Source organism: Dermacentor albipictus, chromosome 7 (genome assembly GCF_038994185.2).
Source record: "Dermacentor albipictus isolate Rhodes 1998 colony chromosome 7, USDA_Dalb.pri_finalv2, whole genome shotgun sequence".
Classification (NCBI taxonomy): Eukaryota; Metazoa; Arthropoda; class Arachnida; order Ixodida; family Ixodidae; genus Dermacentor; species Dermacentor albipictus.
Window position 1 is genome coordinate 125,040,805 of NC_091827.1, and position 18,986 is coordinate 125,059,790.

An 18,986-nucleotide genomic window follows, 5' to 3' on the forward strand; every position below is an offset into this window, starting at 1 on the left:
ATAGTCGGTGGCATAGTATCGTCGAACTAATTGTTGCAAATGCTTATGCATTCTAATTACCAAGTGTTCTTGCACATTTAAATATATGTAATTTTGACAGGATCACAGTATCAATTCGAATAAATTGTAAGTTCAAATTAAACGAGTTCAAATTAAAGACATTCCACTTTACAATCAAATATTGTACAGCTAGACCTGAACATAACAGTCGGTAAAATCGGCACTTTACTCCACTGCATTAACATTTTCTTATGATAACAAATAAGTATAGTTGCAATTAACTTTTCTTACCCAAAACGGGCCGTAAATATTTCTTAAATTTCAATGACGAGAAAGATTCATTTTGTTTAATTTGAGAGTTAGTGACCAAAGCTCCTGTTTCATGCCATGTTGACAATATTTTTGGTACATATCTATCGGAACAAAGCAAAGCCTGCAAAGCTCTCCCATCCCCTCCATCGATCCCCCCCTCCCCTTCCAAGCCAAGTGCACAATGCGTGGAATGACGTTGTGCATAAAGCCACCAGGCGTCTTGGCTCACCCTCGCATGCTTTCCCTTGCACTTACAGCATGTGGCGCACAAGAGGAGAGTGAATTCTTTCACGTTCCTTGGCGATTTTGTTATTGCAGGTTTCATCAGTATAAGAATAAACAAATCAGAGCACCAGCCCTGTCAGGCAGCTAGTGTGATATCGATAAATGATTCCTTTAATGACAAGTTAATTTGCTTTCAGTCATATTCATACGCAAACAGGGTATCAGCCTTAAGGATGAAGGCAACATGACAACTTTGTCTGTTGAAAGTGTCCAAAGGCATTGGTGTACAGTTCACTGTTTGCAAATATATCACACCGCAATTGTTCAATATTCCAAACTTCAATATTTCTGCAGCCACTTTGTCAACAAAGTTCATTCTATAACCATGCTCCTAGTGTTAGCAAAAATTATCACTTGGAAGTGTCAAGAGTGCAGGGAACTGCAAGTTGTTTGCACATGTTGAATACAACACAAGACCCGCATTGTCAAGCATTTGGACAGAACTGCTTTCAGGTGCGTTAAATCTGTGCCAGAGTAAGCTGTGTTCAGTTCATAATTTCGAGCTAAGCACACACCTTGAAGAGGATGTCGGTGCACATGGCCTTGCCATGTGTGATGATGGGCTCCTCGTCCTCGCCTTTGCCATCCCAGCAGTCAAGCTCCACGCACCTGCACCACAGCAAGTTGTGGTTACTGAAAACGGAACACACTCCTCCGAGGCAAGGCTCTTTCAGCACAAAGTTAGCGGAAAGTAGCAGAACTCAATGTGTATCAGGTAACCAATATACAGTTGTCATCACTGCGCACAAATCAAACTGTACTTTTTATATACATGCAAATATGCATGTGTCTTTACTGCAGTCCCTGTTTAAGCTTGAGTTGAATTCAAACCAGATGTCAAATAATGGTGAGAAAAGTTAAGTGATGAATGATATTTGAATACGGAATTGTTTGCAAGAAAAACTGCCACCTACTTTTTGCCCCTTCATGGGCAAGAATTCAGAGAGAAATGGTTTGAATTCATGCATTTATAGAAAAAAGCAAGAAGAAAATTAAATAGGATGCTTTAGGAAGGACAAAAGAAAGAGGTGAGTGTTTGTGAAAATTAGTTGGTGATTATTGCTATGGTGCCAGTGGGAATTCAGTGTTTGGTGCTGCAAGAAAGGACAGCCCCAGTGGCCTTTTGGAGTAAGGTGAGTGTCATGTATTCAGGTGATTTGGGAAATTATAACGAGAAAAGACAAAGAAAAACGATTAAAATATTCTAGGATATGCACTAAAACCTTATTAATTAGACAACATGAATTCAGAAAATCAGGTAATTCGGACTCGTCCTCTGATCCTGGCAAGTGTACACATTATTTAATGCAATAAAAGTCTAATTATTCAGACGTACTTGGTGGCACATTGGTTAATTCGGACAACTCTCGGAGCTCGACGAGTGTGAAGCACCGCAAATGTGTGACGCAAAAGAGCAGCAATGGCAATAGCATCCAATTGACACGGAGCGGACGAGTCGTATGTGAATGACAACAATGCCGGAACGCCTTGTGCCCTGCTTCATGCCTTTAGGGCCCTTATTCTTGCGTTTACCGATGCACATAACACATGGAGTCGCCATCCAGGATCACTTCGATAGGCACCATTGTTTCATACACAGCGGTTGTGGCAAGCAGTAGTTTCGTTTTCAATGGGTGCACGGGTCAGCAGCATGCCTTCATAATTGCAAGACTGCTGTCCATGATCATATCGATAGCAGCTGTGGTTTTGTCCCAGTGGTTGCGGCAAACGGTTGTTTCGTTTTAATTCTGTACAAAGCGCAGTGTTAAAGAGCAATGAAGAGCAATGGGTACGTCACGATGGATGGACGATCTGTTGGCAACTAGCTCACTGGTGAAAAGATAATCAGGATGTGCGTGCGGTAATAAAAAACATGTCTCAGATGAAGGCGTGCGCCGCGGCTGTGCTGTGAAGGAAGTCACGAGGCCTTCGCTGCTGCTAAAGGCAATCAGTCATGAGATGACAAGAATTGCAGCTTCCGCACTGCTTTCGTTCAAAATAAAAACAAACACGATTTGCTCATTCATTCATTCAGTAAATAAAAGCATGCTGACCTAGTAAGCATTTGTTTATTGTTTTCTTGATACCCTTTATAACTCGACATTCCGTTAATTCTGACATTTCTTTCGGTCTCATCGAATTCAAATCAACGAGGTCTTGCTGTATGCAGAAGGAAAAAAGAAGAGAACGAAAAGACAACAGGAGACAAAGAGGAGAGAAAGAGAATGTGATCAAGATGCAGGTCAGGGATTGACGTGGTGTTCGAGAAGTGTGGGCGCATCTCCAACTGCTGCTCTGGAGACAGTGGTGGGTGGCTCGAAGACCTGGCCCGAAAAGGGGACCCACCGGCAATGCACTGACTCTCCTTCCCCAAAGTACTGCGACGGTGCATTGTGGTACCTGGGCAGGTTCCCGCTGCCAGTTTGGGCCCCGTCCTTTGCCACAAAAGCCAGCCTAGGAAAAACCTGCCACTACTCATCCAGCCTCCATCCTGTGCTATGGCAGTCACCTAACTGCCAACTGCCAGCTGGCTTATTTCTTTGCTTGTGCACTTCTTTACTTTTTGCAAAAGCACGACAAGGAAAAAAAAAGACCAGTACATGCTATACAGTGTGTTCACAGGCTTTCTCACAATCTAAAGAAAGTCACCAGTCGACATTAAGTCACCTTAGTATTCTCCGCTCCTTGGAAACTTCAAAAACTATGCAATGTAATAAAAAATCATAAATGCACACATACCTTTAAGCTGTTCAAAAGATACATATTGGACAAATCGGGCAACTTTTTCACGACAGAGCAAGACAGTACAAAAACAGTGCAAAAAAAAAAAAAAACGGTATGGCAGCTGTTCATTGTAACAGATGTGCACGCACTCCACTGTTTAGCAGCACCAGGTTCCAGAAACATGCAAAAACTAAAGAAAGAAAAAAAAAGAATTTGTAGGCACTTGCTGTTTATGTTTTGCAAAAGCAAAACATAAGCTTGTCAGTGGAGCATCATTTGGCCTATCAAATCAAGATACATTTATTCTGGATAAACACCTGTACCTGTAGTGCTACTTGTGTGCATGCTTGTCAATTTAAATGGTGTTCCTTGTTGTTTTTACGTCAGACTATAAATGGCTGGTGCTTCTTCCAACAGATTAAAGCTGGCAGTCAGTGCTAGTCCCATCGCAGTTGTTTTCTTGCGCTCGTACCATCGCGCTGCTTCAATATACCTTCATTTGCAATGAGGCATACTATCTGTGCATGGAAGTCACAGGACTCATTCATTTGTTTTATTTTTTTGCAACATCTTTTCCATACCTCCTTCCTCACCCAAGATGAGCAGAATTCAGGAGCACGAACCTGCATCCTGCTAGGAGCACCTGCCGGTACATCTCCACGGAGGACTTGCCTCCAAACTGCCTCCCCGTGAGGTAGGTGTTGTGGGAGGAGTTGATGTAGTAGTGGGACAACGGCTGGTCCATCTCCATGTACATGTCGAGCCGATCGAGAAACACGGGCGCATTCTGATCCGACATGAGGTAGCGCACCAGGCCCCCCTGGCTGAGCCGACCCTCCCGCACATTGTCGGGGTTGGCCTCGTGGGCAGTGACAATCTCCCGTGCCCTCCGCTCATCGTAGAACGGGTGCAGGATCTCATTTAGCCGTGGGTCGCGTTGCTTCTGCATAGACAAAAGCATACCAGAGCATTGCAGGCTGCACTTCCTGCCCTTTCTTGCATTTCAGACATTGAGAACGTATACAATAACTAAATAAATTTCATCCTTTCATTTGATCTGTACACAGCTGCTGACTCTACCAAACAGTGAAGACATAACCAAAAGGCGCAAGATATGGGCAGCTTTCAACTGAGTGAGACTGTTCTTCTAAGAAAGGCATGTGTGTGCAGGGATCATCTAAATTTGTAGCTACTATTTGTGCCACCTATACTTCTTTAAATTAAAAAACGGGAACAAAATAAACATCATCTTCAATCGCCAATCCACATGTGCGTTACCATGCTGTCTGTAGACAAACAGCTTACAATGCACCATTTGAACTTCCATAACAGCGAGTGATGGAGTGTCAACAAATTACGCAGAATTTGCCTGTCAAATTCAGGCGCATGGCTGCACAGACAAGTTGAGGACGAAGGTGCTGGACTCTATGAATCAGCACAGACAGCACAGTCAGAACACAGAGACCGTAAAACAGCAAATGTGAAAAATGGAACAATGCCATGGCTAGGTCCAGCTTTACTCTATGGTTGTGGAGGGACTGTAGTCAGTTTCACATCTGCTCTAAACACGTTAGCAAGAAATTAATTTGTTTGTGACAGGCATGCTGTTACTGAGGGTAGCCTTAACTTTTGCCCAAATGGAACAAAGAACAATACTTTTTTTTGCTTCCACTTTACTCTACTTTGCCGCATCGGCCAGGTCCACCTCCACCGATACAAGGTTCGTCTGGGTCGACAGGACTGGTCGAAACGATAATGCGATATGGACAGAACGAACAGCAACAAAAGCAGCGCATATTTCGTTAAGTGCAAAAGCATGCGTGAAGATCAGGCTGATTAGTTGCCGATAGGCTCACAGATTCTGTTGGATATGCAGCGCCGAACTTCATGCCACTTCAACAGCCATCAATCTTGCCCGCACAGGTGATCTCAAGACTGATCCCTGATGAGGCACCCGTACAACATATTAATGGCAAGCACTCTGTGACGGCTTGTGGCCCATTACACCACCAGCCAGTGGCGAATTTTCATCACAGCCACACTGCCTAGGCCATTAGGCCTAATTGGCGCTGCCTCATTGGGCATAAGTTACAGTTTGGTGCCAAATCGATCCAGATCTATTTGCAGCAGCTGTGCAATGCTCGGAAAGCCGACAAACTGCGTTGCAAATGAAGCTGAGTGCACAGGATGGCAACAGAGTTGTTCACGGCCACCATCTTTGGGACACACTGTGCAGCTATCTCTCGTTGCACAGAGATGCACATCTGTCTCTTGTTGTCTCTTCAAGCAATCCATCACAAGACTCGCATTTGATGTGCATGGCAGGCTCAAAAGCAGCATGGCTGGTTGCATGCATTTGTACAGACTGCGGATGAACAAAGAGGTGGGGAGCATCAAGTGAACTTGACGGGACTTTCCAAATTTTAAAATCTTTGACAGGTGGCAAATCCCATCAAACCTGACAATGAAACGTGGTATATGGCACCTGCTCGTAACTGTTGGGGCCGGATATGCTTGGAGAAGTGATTAGGGCATGTGATGCAGGGTCCTTTCGTTTGTTATGCACATTGGCCTAACGATAATCCACCTGTCGCAAAATTGGGATAACCCTTTCTTTAGTTCAAAGAAAAACTGGAAAGCCCAACTTTCTATGCAATAAATAAAAGATTGCAGCAAAAACAGGTCCACTATTAAAGTAAGAATCTCATTGGCATTCAGTACAACAGAACGTAACTAATTCTTTAGTTTCCGCAGAAAAAAAGGAATTGATTCTATTCAACAGAAATTCTATTGATGAAAGATACTGTATATATAGAGTGGGCAGTACAACAGCGACGCCGGAATGTTGCTTAAACACTGCCTGTTTTTCACAAAGTTCTTGGGATGCTTCCATAGATTCTTCTGCGGGGACGCTGCCTTATATTCTGCGCTTCCTTTTCACTGGCACATGGATGCGGTCGATGGTGTGCCCATGGACAGCCCTGTCACTCCTGTTGGTGATAGCCCTGGCATGCCCCTTGGCTTTGCCGACGGCCTCCCACGTGCTTCGCTTCTGGCTGATGTCATCGTCGTTCTACCAATCACCGTTAAGCTGCAGTCAGCGCCGTCTACACCGGATGATATAAAGGTCTTCGCAACAGCACCTTCCTTCAGTGGGCGGCAGTACAGCCGCGACGCTGGAATGTTGCTTAAACACTGCCTGTTTTTCACACAGGTATGTTATATTCATGGTGCCTATAGCTACCGTTCTGATGACTGCTTTTTGCTGCTGCTGTTCTGCCAGAACAGTGTTGTTACTTGCTGCTTTCACATTTTGCACTGTTACCGATAGCCTTCTCTTGAGTGGGGATGTTGAACTTAAAGGGACACTAAAGTGAAAAATGATTTCTTCAGCATCAGTAAATTACCGTTCTACAACACCGAAAACACCACTCTTACAACGACAAGACGTTTGGTAAGCCAGAAAAAGTGCAAGAACGAAATACGGGTGGCGACGCCTACTTATGTTCCCGCACCTGGGGGCTGTGACGTCTTGGATTTTCATGGCATCTTCTAGGTCCTACTATTTATATATAGCGGTACAGATTGACTACATTGTGTTCTAAAGAAACCAAATAATAAACATGGCAAGTTTCGGGAACCTTTATTAAGGCAACGCGGTCCAAATGCGAAAACATACTTTGGAATCCCTGACGTCACGCTGACATTCCGGCGCTGGGGTTTTGGCACGAAATTCAAATACTCATACTTGGACTTTCGTTTTCTCATCTAATAATCAAACAATTTTTTTGAAATGTCTGCCTGCAGGGTTCTGAAACAATGCTTCATTAGTCTAAGCTGATTTATTGTTTCGCTTTAGTGTCCCTTTAACCCTGGACCTAGAGGTGTGCCTTCAGCAAGTACATCAAAGTCAAGCGAGGCTAATAACACTACTACAAATAGCAGTCAGTGCTCCATTAGTTCCCCTCCAGAGATGGCTAATCTTCTCGCGTAATTGTTGGCTCGTCAGAAACAAATTGCACGTGACATTGCCAATATCAAGGAATCTTTTGATTCCCGCGTCGAAGCCCTTGAAACACGTGTATCTTCGCTCGAATCTTCTTCAGGAGCTGTTGATTGTAGTGCAATGTATGACAAGCTTAACTCCGAAATTGTCTCACTTAGGGAATCTATCACTAAACTCACTTCAAAATCTGATGAGGTGGAAAACCTGTCACGCCGGGACAATATCAGACCTTCATCAGACCTCTCAGACCTTCAAGCCAAAATTGACGACTTGGAAAATCGTTCCCGAAGGTCAAGCGTAATATTCTATGGAATTGATGACGGGGAACAATTTGAAACATGGGGAATCATCCGAACATCTTGTGCGTGACTTCTGCATGAACCGACTTGACTTTTCGATTTCGTCACTAGCCAGGGCTCCCCGCATAGGTTGCTCCTCCTCAGTTAAAAAGCACCCCATCGTCGCTAAACTTTTTAATGACAAAGAAGTCGAAACCATTCTGAGCAAAGGCTTCAAACTACAAAATACGCCCTTCAGTGTCGCACGGGACTATTCTGAGGCTGTGCGGGACAAACGCAGGAAGTTATTGCAGTTTTCGAAAACACTAAGGAAGGAAGGTGATTGGGTGCATCTTATTTTTGACAGGCAGTGCCTAAACAACGACACTTACATTTGGGACACAACTTCTAATTGCGCGATGTGTGTACCACGCACCGACACACGCTCAGCAATGACCCCACCTACGTGACATGCCCCTTTTAAGTGTCAAGCCCATGTAACCATCCCATCTCGTTCAGACGGAAAGGTCTCTTTCTTCTACACTAATATCGGAAGTGTTCTTTCTAAAAGTGTTGAACTATCTTCAATTATCGACTCAAGTTCGCCTTCCATCATTGCACTAACATAAACGTGGCTGAACGATACTGTTTCTGATAATAATATTCTTGTCAGTCAAGTAGATTTTAACTTCTTTCGCTGCGATATAAAGGATCGAAGAGGCAGGGGTGTGCTTATTGGAATTTCTAAAGATTTCATTGCTATACCTATCTTTGTTAACTCATTTCTTGAAAGCGTATTTATTTGTGTCCCTGAAGCTTGGTTCCACTGATCTCATTGTTGGTGTTTTTTATCGCCCCCCGGACATGAATGCGACCTTCGGAAGTGAATTTCATCGCGTTGTTGTTGAAATATGTGGGAGGTTTCCAAATGCAATTCTTATAATCTTTGGAGACTTCAACTATCCCAATATTCAATGGTCTACACTATCCGTTTCAGCCAACGATACTCAGGCACAGGAATTTCTTGATTCTTGCCTTGATTTTTCATTGTGCCAGCTCATCGAAAAACCTACACATTGCTCGAGCACATGCGCAAACATTATTGACCTAATTTTAACTTCTCGACCTGACCTGTTTACTGACATAGGTCATCTCGATGGTCTTTCTGACCATGACATAATTACTGGGAGCTTAACTAGTTCACTCAACAAAAAGAGAGTTGCTGGAAAGTGTATAAGGTGTTATAAGCAAGCCAATTTTGATGCAATATGTATTGAATTATCCCATTTCATGGAACATTTTTTAGATGCCCACTTAGTGGAAGAGAGAATAGCCTAGAGAAATTCGAAATCCTACAGGTAACGCCAGAAGAAGTAAAGAAAGCCTTAGGAGCTATGCAAAGGGGGAAGGCAGCTGGGTAGGATCAGGTAACAGCAGATTTGTTGAAGGATGGTGGTCAGATTGTTCTAGAGAAACTGGCCACCCTGTATACGCAATGCCTCATAACCTCGAGCGTACCGGAATCTTGGAAGAACGCTAACATAATCCTAATCCACAAGAAAGGGGACGCCAAAGACTTGAAAAATTATAGACCGATCAGCTTACTGTCCGTTGCCTACAAAGTATTTACTAAGGTCATCGCAAATAGAATCAGGAACACCTTAGACTTCTGTCAACCAAAGGACCAGGCAGGATTCCGTAAAGGCTACTCAACAATAGACCATATTCACACTATCAATCAGGTGATAGAAAAATGTGCTGAATATAACCAACCCTTATATATAGCTTTCATTGATTACAAGAAAGCGTTTGATTCAGTCGAAACCTCAGCGGTCATGGAGGCATTACGGAATCAGGGTGTAGATGAGCCATATGTAGCTATGCCACCGTGCCACAGCCACCGTAGCTATGGAAAGAAGAATGATGGGTGTAACGTTAAGGGATAAGAAAAGAGCAGATTGGGTGAGGCAACAAACGTGGGTAAATTACATCTTAGTTGAAATCAAGAAAAAGAAATGGGCATGGGCCGGACATGTAATGAGGAGGGAAGATAACCGATGGGTCACTAAGGGTTACGGACTGGATTCCAAGGGAAGGGAAGTGTAGCAGAGGGCAGCAGAAAGTTAGGTGGGCGGATGACATTAAGACGTTTGCAGGGACAACATGGCCACAATTAGTACATGACCGGGGTAGTTGGAGAAGTATGGGAGAGGCCTTTGCCCTGCAGTGGGCGTAACTAGGCTGATGATGATGATGATTGTCACGTTCCATTGAAGATAACTGGAACCTTTTTAAAAATACTCTTTCAAACTTAATTGACAAATACATTCCAGTTATGACCATCAAAACAAGTAACATTTCTCTATGGTTCAATCAGCAATTACGTCGACCTAATAATAAAAAGAAATGACTTTTCAGAATGGCAGACAAAAACAGATTATCGGCTTCGTGGTGTCGCTATAAAAAGTATGACAAGGAATATCAACAGCTTTTAAAAACTACTCGTCGTCACTTTTTCAGTCGTGATTTGTCATCTTTGCTAATAAATAACCCTCGGCGCTTTTGGCGCACAATAAATCCCAGCAACCACCCTGATGTAACTCTTGCTAATACCAATGGTTCTCCTGTTACTTAATCCGAATGTGCTAAGTTATTAAATGATTCATTCTCAACAGTTTTTACTCTTGAGGATATTACTACATGCCCTAACATTGATGTTGTTTCCGGTATTAATATGACTGAAATAATAATTGACAAAGGTGGCATTTTATGTCTACTTGGAAAATTAAAAACTTCATCTGCATCTGATCATAATGGCTTCAACAACAAAATACTTAAACATATTTCTTCTGGTATCTATCGTTGCTCGGCAGCCATCTTCTCTCTATCACTATCGTCAGGCACCATTCCTCAGGACTGGCTAATAGCAAAAGTAGTGCCCATATTTAAATCAGGGGATCGCTTGCCCCACTTAACCACAGACCTAAATCTTTAACTAGTACCATCTGTACACTCTTGGAACACATTATACACTCACAAGTAATTACTTATTTAGAGGAACACAATATCATCTTCAAATACCAGCACGGTTTTCGCAAGGGCTTCTCATGTGAAGCACAACTTGCAGAATTTACTCAGGCTTTACACTCATCATAGGACGCCGGCATCCAAATTGACGCCATATTCCTTGACTTCTCAAAAGCGTTCGATCGAGTTCCTCACTACCGGCTCTTAGTAAAATTAGACAACTTAATATTCACCCACTTGTTCTGGCATGGGTGCAAGCCTTCCTCTCTAAGAGACAACAGTTCACATCAGTCAATAACTTTGACTCTCCCTTCGTCCCAGTCTCATCCGGTGTTCCTTAAGGAAGTGTGCTCGGTCCATTGCTTTTCCTAATTTATATGAATGACTTACCCTCCTACCTCAAATCTAGAGTTGGGCTATTTGCTGACGATTGTGTTATTTACCGCAACATCTCTTCTGAAGCTGACCGCCAATCTCTGCAATCTTACCTTGACTCCTTAATTTCGTGGTGCACAGCTTGGCTAATGACACTAAATCCTTCAAAAACTAAGTTGATGTCTTTCACTAAGAAAGCTTCTCGCATTCCAACATCTTACTTGCTAAATAATACTTCAGTGGAACTTACAACCATGTACAAATATCTTGGAGTTAACTTTCAGTCTGACCTTTCCTGGCATTACCATATTAACGTCACCTTTGCTTCAGCAAACCGCTCACTTGGGTTTCTTAAACGTAACTTGAAACACACCCCATCGCACTTAAGTAAACTGGCTTATATCACTTTAATCCATCCTAAAATAGAATATGCCTCAGCCATTTGGGATCCCGATCAAGACTACACTATTAAAAACATCGAAGCCCTGCAGAACCGTGCTGTGCGTTTTATTTTTTCGGATTACTCACGTCACACCAGCGTCACTTCATTGCAGAATCATGCTGAACTGCAGGTGTTATCATGTCGCCGTAAAACCGCTTGCTTATCACTTCTTCATAAGCTCTACCATCATGCATCCCTTCGCGAGGACTTCTTTAAGCCACCCCCTGCCATCTTTCCCCGCCATGATCACCCTTTTAAAATCGAACGCTTCACGTGTCGCACACTAACTCATGCCAGATCGTTCATACCGCGCACTATAACCGAGTGGAATAGCTTGGCATCACACATCGCAACCGTCGCCGATATAAATGAATTCTAGAAACTTCTAGTCCTTAATGAAAGTGTGTAAACCTTTCTTGTGTCATGCCCCCCACCTCCTCCCCCCCTCCCCATTTTCCACTACGAATGATGTTAAAGATGTTCTTGTCCTCTATGTAACATGCATATTTTTATGGTTATTGTTCCTATTTTTATTGCGGTGTGTTGCCTTTTCCTTTTAAGTTTACATGTTGTATTGTTTTCTGATTTTTTATACATTAATGGTCTGAGTGCTTTCTATGACCAAGATTACCCTCCATTTTTGGTGTGTTTGTAATTCGTATTCTCTTTTTTTTCTGATAATTATTACTACTACAATAATCTTATTGGTCTTGTATTATCTTTTGTGATTATTGTTTATCAGTTCCCAATTTCTTTTTCAACTTATTACTGACTTATTACATCTGTATGCGTTACTGCATCCCCCCCCCCCCCCTATGTAATACCCTCCTGCGAGAGGGCCTTTAGGGGTATTCTGAATAAATAAACAAATAAATATATATTTTCCAGACTTTCACAAACTAGACTTGAGCTGTAATAAGTGCTGGCATATTAAGAAAATCTAAGCTGGAAATCATTAGCGCATCATCGATTGACCGCAAAACTGCAACTTTCTTTCCAGATATACTTTGGTGTCACCGGAATAAACAAAGAACTGTACATTTTGCCTCCCCACTATGTCATTCAGCGATGTGATCATGATTATAAATTTCTTGAAATATGTGCTTACCCTGATGTTTTCTGCAATTTGTTTTTCCCGCACACTTCAGCTCTGTGAGGGCTCCCTACGAGCATTAATCAATGTAAAACCTGTTCAGAGTTAAAATCTTTCTTATCATTAAATTTCTCATAGCTGCATATTGCCTTGTTATCATTTCTTCACTTGTGTCTTGGTTTATGGTTTGCTTATTGGAACAATTTACCGTTCACTTTGTTTTCTCGGTTGTCCTTGCATATGTGGTCCTGCTGATGTTGGTCTTGCTTTTCTTTTTCTGAGCTTTCTGTATGTGCATATTTTCCTTTTGGAGTCAGTCCTTTCTGTACCAGTGTATCTCTGAAATTCCGTCCCTGCTACAATGCCCTTGTGGTGCTGCAGGTATTCAAATAAATAAATTTGGCATCCCCTTTAACGAGAGTGGACCGTGCTGTATATCTCGATTTCTATGTACCTAAGTTACAGACAGCTTGCTACATTCTTGTTATTTAATGCTACGAGACTCCCGAACATGTGCAGCGCTTTATTTTCTTGCCCAAAATTTGTAAGCATTAAATTTTGCAGACAGCTTTCTAACATTCGATAGAGTCTGTGCCAGTTACAATGGATCTGCATACAACATACTTTCGGATATAACAGACTATCTTTCTCAATTAGTTTGGTCTCTTGTACTATCAATGTAAACAATTTCGCTTTTAACACGGGCCTGACTATAATGGACTATTGGCTACAACATACTACATTTAAGGGAAATTTTGTCTATACAGTGTAAATGCAACACACTTTGCCGCCACGGCACATGCATGTGGCAGTGCGCTGGAAGCAACCATTCCTGGTCGTTTGTGAATGTTGTGAAAATGCATTTTTTCTTAAGCAACGAACACACTAGCAGCAAGCTTACTGCAACGGTGTGTCGCGCAGCGCCCTGCTGGCAGAGAGTTTTCGTGTCGACCATGCAAGAGGACCACCGCCACCCACCGCAAACTGCAGCGTTTTGAGAATGCTCTATTTCTCATCACATCGATTTACACAGAAACGAAGATATGCTGCTGTTCGTGGTGCCCAGACTGCGAGACGCATGATGCGGTCAAGCCGTCTTGCATGCAGTGCATTGGCAGCCAGGCTCCAAGTTGAACTTGCCTCACACTGTGGCTCTCATTCATGCTACACATTTGACAGTGGTCACTGCTTGTCGTGACAGATAAAATTAAGACATTGCTTTAGGGCACATTCACACCGGCGACTTGAGGAGGTCGCGCGACCAAGTTGGTCGCTTTGTGACCAGTCGCAAACGGTCGCCTTTCTTGAAAAGCGACCATTTTGGGCGAGTCGCTCTCTGCGCGACCGTGGTCGCAAAACTGATAAACCAATCAGCAGCGCACCGGAAGTGATCTTTCGTGTGTCTACATCCGGCCTCCTCCGGCGTCGCGTTCAAATTCTGCGTAGATTCCGAGAGTTCTCGCTGAGAACGATAATCTCCGGGGTTGCGACTTGCGGGTCGCGCTCAGCCAGGCTTGCCGGTGTGAACATCAGTCGCCTTCGGTCGCTTTTTGATTGCGAGTCGCAAATGGTCGCGCGACCTCCTCAAGTCACCGGTGTGAATGAGCTCTTATACTTCTAGCAACTGATTTTGGTAAAGAACAAACTGTAGCCATCGTTTTTGTCGGTGGTGGCGGTGGTGCGCTTGAGCTGGTTGGCTGGCACAGTATCACAGGCCAGCACACTCTCTGCTGTTGTGCCAGCCATTAATGTTGCTGTTGTATGGATGCACCTATGCTCTAGTATGAGGGTGCCTCCATTTGTCAGCAACCGGCATCCGTAAAACAGCGGACAGGAAGACACCATGCCACATGGTTGTGTGATTACCGTGCAAACCAATTTATCTATGGTTAGGCATTTTATTTTTGATGTATTTAACCTTTTTGCACGCACTTACGGGTTAAACTGTGGTTTATGTGAAAGTCTCCTCATTTCACAACATACCACGACCGTAATTTCGTATAGAACAGGATGTAATGGACCTTTTTGCATGATTATCAGAGTCCGTCGTAACAAGTGTGCACCATATTTGATCCAATATATGGCTTTTTTTTTTATTGATTCAATTTGATATGCGATTCAAAATCTACTATTTGGTATACCTATATAACTCAAGGGCCCCAGTAGAGCATTACATGAAGAGTGAAATGATCACAGTAGCCATCACGGTGGTATCTGCCACATTCGAAGCATGAAATCCAGGAACTGCTGAATGCACGTACAATAAGGCAGGTTTAGTTTACAAATCCTAGATTGCAAATTGAACACGTTATGCTGAAAACTCCAAAATTACAGGTAACTTAGCCAACTAGTATCAAACCCTCTTTGAATATTTTCACAGTTACGCAAATACAGAAAAGACATAGATAAGGCACTATCCAGTTATGTACAGAGCAACATGACTTACTTCATTGAGAAATGTGATCAACTGCTTCAGGCTGATGTAATCTGTCTTGCTTTCCGTTCTGCAAATGTAAAAAAGATGTCAATATATATACAGCAACAGGAAAGTTGCTTGGGTGGATGTATGCCTTACTTCTTTCTCTACAACAATTAGTTGTCTTGGAGACCCCAAACATGACAAAGCAATTTCACTAGGAATAGCCACAATGTCATAAATGGGACTTGAAAGAGAAACACTAAGTCAGTTTACAAGTGATAAAGTATTCTTTGCAAACTCTATTGTTGTTACCTTTGTGGTAATAGGTTGATTAATACAAAATAAAATAAAGTCAAAATGTAATTTTTTGAGGGAGGGAGAAAGAGAGAGAGAGACAGGGAGGATGGTGAGTGAAGACAGGCTCGCTAGCCTGATGTCAGTGTGACATCACAGATGTCAAAGTATTTTTTTCATATTTGGGCCATATTGGCACACTAAATGTTCCTGGCTCCTTTAGAACACAATTTTTATTTTTATGAACAAACAACACGACCGAAATCCATGACGTCACAGTAAGCTGGTGCGGGAACTTCAAGGCAGCATCAGTGCCAGTCTTTTCTGGCTTGCCAAGAGTGGCATTTTTTTTTTTTTGGCAAGGGTAATTTACTGGTACCGGTGAAACCATTGTTCTCTTCAATGCCTCTTTAAAGAGCCTCTGCACAACTGCTGATGGCATAAAGAGCCTCAGGAACTTCTTCCTCAAAGTCAGAGATAATGTGCACTGCCTGCGTTCCAGATGAAAGGAGCACAGATTTAAACACCGGTGAGCTGACGCAAACTGCTATTACAAAGCACCAGGAAGAAATGCTGAAACAACAAACAAGCCAGGTTTGCATTCATTATGCAAAAGACACTTCGCAGCCTGCCAGACATTGTATATCACAAAACAGTATAATAAAATTTTGCAGACAAAACTAAATATCATAGTAAACTGGACAAGAAACTGTGCACGCAGACACAAAATACAAATGGAAACAAGTGTGGGAATAAACAGCAAGGTGCTTGTTTCCTCTGTCTTTTGTATGCGCCTGTGGGTGCATGCACATAGCGTTCTATGCGCAATCTGTAGGTCAAAGCATCCACTCACAGAACAAATTCAAGTTGTGAGTAACTTGCTTGAGCAGGAAACAAGAGTGGATTTCAGCATGATAATGAAGGGAAAAAAGCCACTATCTGCACGTGCTGGGAAAACTAACAGGTAAACACTGCAGCATAAAATCCATTCACACAACAAAACACATACTGCAATATCCCAGAGATAGCCCACCTAAAATCTAGAGCAAATAGGGTGAAAAGAGGGAGTGGGCTAAGTTTCGGTATACAATCAAGGAAAGTTCAAAAAAAGAAAAAGAAAATAAATGTAAATATAAAGACCGTTGTACCCAAAAGTGAAGGTTTGTTTATATGTCCTCATTCAGTCTTTCTCAAAACCTTCAAAAGAACAGTCACTGTCACTGCCAAGCAAAATGTCAAATTCCGGAATTGTTCTGTATTATTTGCTGATCTCCCATGGTATCTAGCTTCTGCGAAGGCCACCATTGCAGCAAAAGGGAATGAACCAATGATTTTTTTTTATTATTTATGTGAATATCTGCAGCGCCACAAGGACATTGTAGCAGGGGGGGAGGGGGGGTGTTATTTCAGAGATACACTGACACAGAAAGAACTGACCCTGGAAAGAAAATACACATATACGGAAAGCTCAGAAGAAAAAGCAAGACTAACACCAGCAGGAGAACATAGACAAGGGAAACCAAGAAAACAATAAAGCAAAAGGTAGATTGTTACAATAGACAAACCATAAACCAAGACATAAGTGAAGAAATGATAGTAGGTTAATTTGCAGCTATGAGAAATTTAAGGATGAGAAAGATGTAAACTTGGAACAGGTTTTACATTGATTAATGCTCATAAGAGGCCTATTCCACAGAGCTGAAGTGTGCGGGAAAAAGGAATGAAGGAAAACCTCAGTGTGACAGCGCACTTCGAGAACTTTATAATCCTGATCACATCGCTGAGAGACATAGTGGGGAGGAAGAATGTGCTGATCTTTGTCTATTCCGGTAACACCAAAGTATATCTGGAAAAACGGTTGCAGTTTTGTGGTCATTTGACAATGCGCTAATGATTTCCAGCCTAGATATTTTTTAATTACTGAGACAATGCTGTGGAAGTCATAACTGCCAGAAACAAACGTGGCAGCATGGTTTTGAATTCGTTCTGAGGTTTTCAACAAGGTTTGAGGGTCCCACGCTGCACAAGTATATTCAAGAATTGAATGCACATTCGTAACGTAAACTTCTTCTTTTACATTTACAGGGACCTGATAAAAATTACGTCTGGTAAGATTCAGTATTCTGGATGACTTATAATGCTGAATTATTTCAAGAGGAAGGCCATCCAAGTTATACAGTGATCTCACCGGCACACGTTTTCGGGTAAATGACATGAACTGACATTTTGAACTGTTCGAAGGCATGTATCATTTTCAGCACCATGCATGTATTCTGTTGAGGTCATGCTATAAGCTGGAGACATCTTGTATGTTTTGCACATTTCTATAAACAATACAATCATCTGCATATAAATGCACTTTGCATTCAAGGCCCTCTCCATATCAGTTATGTAAATTAAGAATAACAACAGCCCAAGACCTAAACCTTGCGGTACACCTGAGGTCATGGTGACTTGAGTTGACGAAACTTCATTGACCAGAACATGTTAAGTGCACCCAGTTAAGTAACTACTAATCCGATTGATTATAGCAGGGTGTATCGAGAGGCAGGATAATTTATCTATTAGTAAAGCACGAGGAACGATATCAAAAACTTTCTTAGAATCCAAAAATACGCAGTAAATTTGAAATCCTGAATCATAAGAGAAAAACATATCCTGGCTGAATTCTACTACTAGTTGTGTTGTACACGACAATCCAGCCTCAACCCATGTTGGGAATTCGAAAAGAAATTGTTATGAAGATGTTCCATTGCGGTAGTCTAAATAATATGCTCAATTATTTTATAGCTTACGCACGTCAGAGATAAGGGCCTGTAGTTTTGCAATGAATTTTTAGGACCACCCTTAGGACTTGGAACTAAACAAGACTGCCCTTCCCAGCAAGCATTGTTCCTTTTTCCACCAGTAGCTAACTGATCCTGTGGGCTACCTTTCGGTGTTCTTGAAAAAAAAAAAAGAAAGCAAATAATGCCATCAGTGATGCTACTGGCCCATACAACTTTGTAAAAGCTTTTGGAGCAGCCAAAGATGCATTTTGGAGCAGTAAAATGTAATTTCGGAGCAAGTTTGTGAAAGTGATTGCAAACTCTCAATATTGCTACGGCACAATATGTGCGATCACGAAAGGCCAGCAGTGTGAAGACGACGACGACGATTAGATGCTAGCGCGGGCTGTTGCCTCTTGGCCTAGCGCAGCGTATTTTCCTTGTAAATATATTTGTACATAGCTTTTCGTCTGCGTCATCCTACGTAACAATATTATAAAGTCCTTTAAAGTTCAAGTAGCAGTAATTCTGATAAGACTCATGCTAGCTGCACAAATAGCTGCTTGCCTAAGTCATTCAGACTTATGCAACAGACACAGTATTTGTGAACAAGTAAAGCTGGCAAACAAAAATGTCCCTTTTGACTTGACTATTTATGGTATAACATGGTTATATTGAAAATGAGTGATTAATTCTAAGACAACTTCATTTTGTTTGATTCTCCAAGAATGCTTCCATTCCAAAAGATCCATCATCAAATTTTAAACGAGCATAAGATCATTTTGCATTCATAGGTGGGTGTCTATATACAGGCCTCCTCCCCCCAAATTCACATATACCTTATTGCAGGTAAATGTCACCCAGAGAGGGCACAGCTGCTATAGACTGCCAGGCTTATTATAGGCTAGCATGCTAGATAATCACTTATGTCGCATGATGGGTTAGTCGCTGTGTCGAGACTTG

At 42.2% G+C, this 18,986-nt stretch overlaps 1 protein-coding gene across 1 annotated transcript in view; it reads right to left on the bottom strand.

Moving 5' to 3' along the window:
• norpA (no receptor potential A) overlaps positions 1–18,986 on the bottom strand; it is a 317,605-nt gene that overhangs the window by 169,700 nt on the left and 128,919 nt on the right. Inside the window, exons 11-13 of the mRNA XM_070522685.1 lie at positions 14,989–15,046; positions 3,945–4,264; positions 1,113–1,206 (exon numbers count right to left, since the gene is read on the bottom strand). Coding sequence (XP_070378786.1) covers positions 1,113–1,206; positions 3,945–4,264; positions 14,989–15,046 — 472 coding nt within the window. The remainder of the gene's footprint in view (positions 1–1,112; positions 1,207–3,944; positions 4,265–14,988; positions 15,047–18,986) is intronic.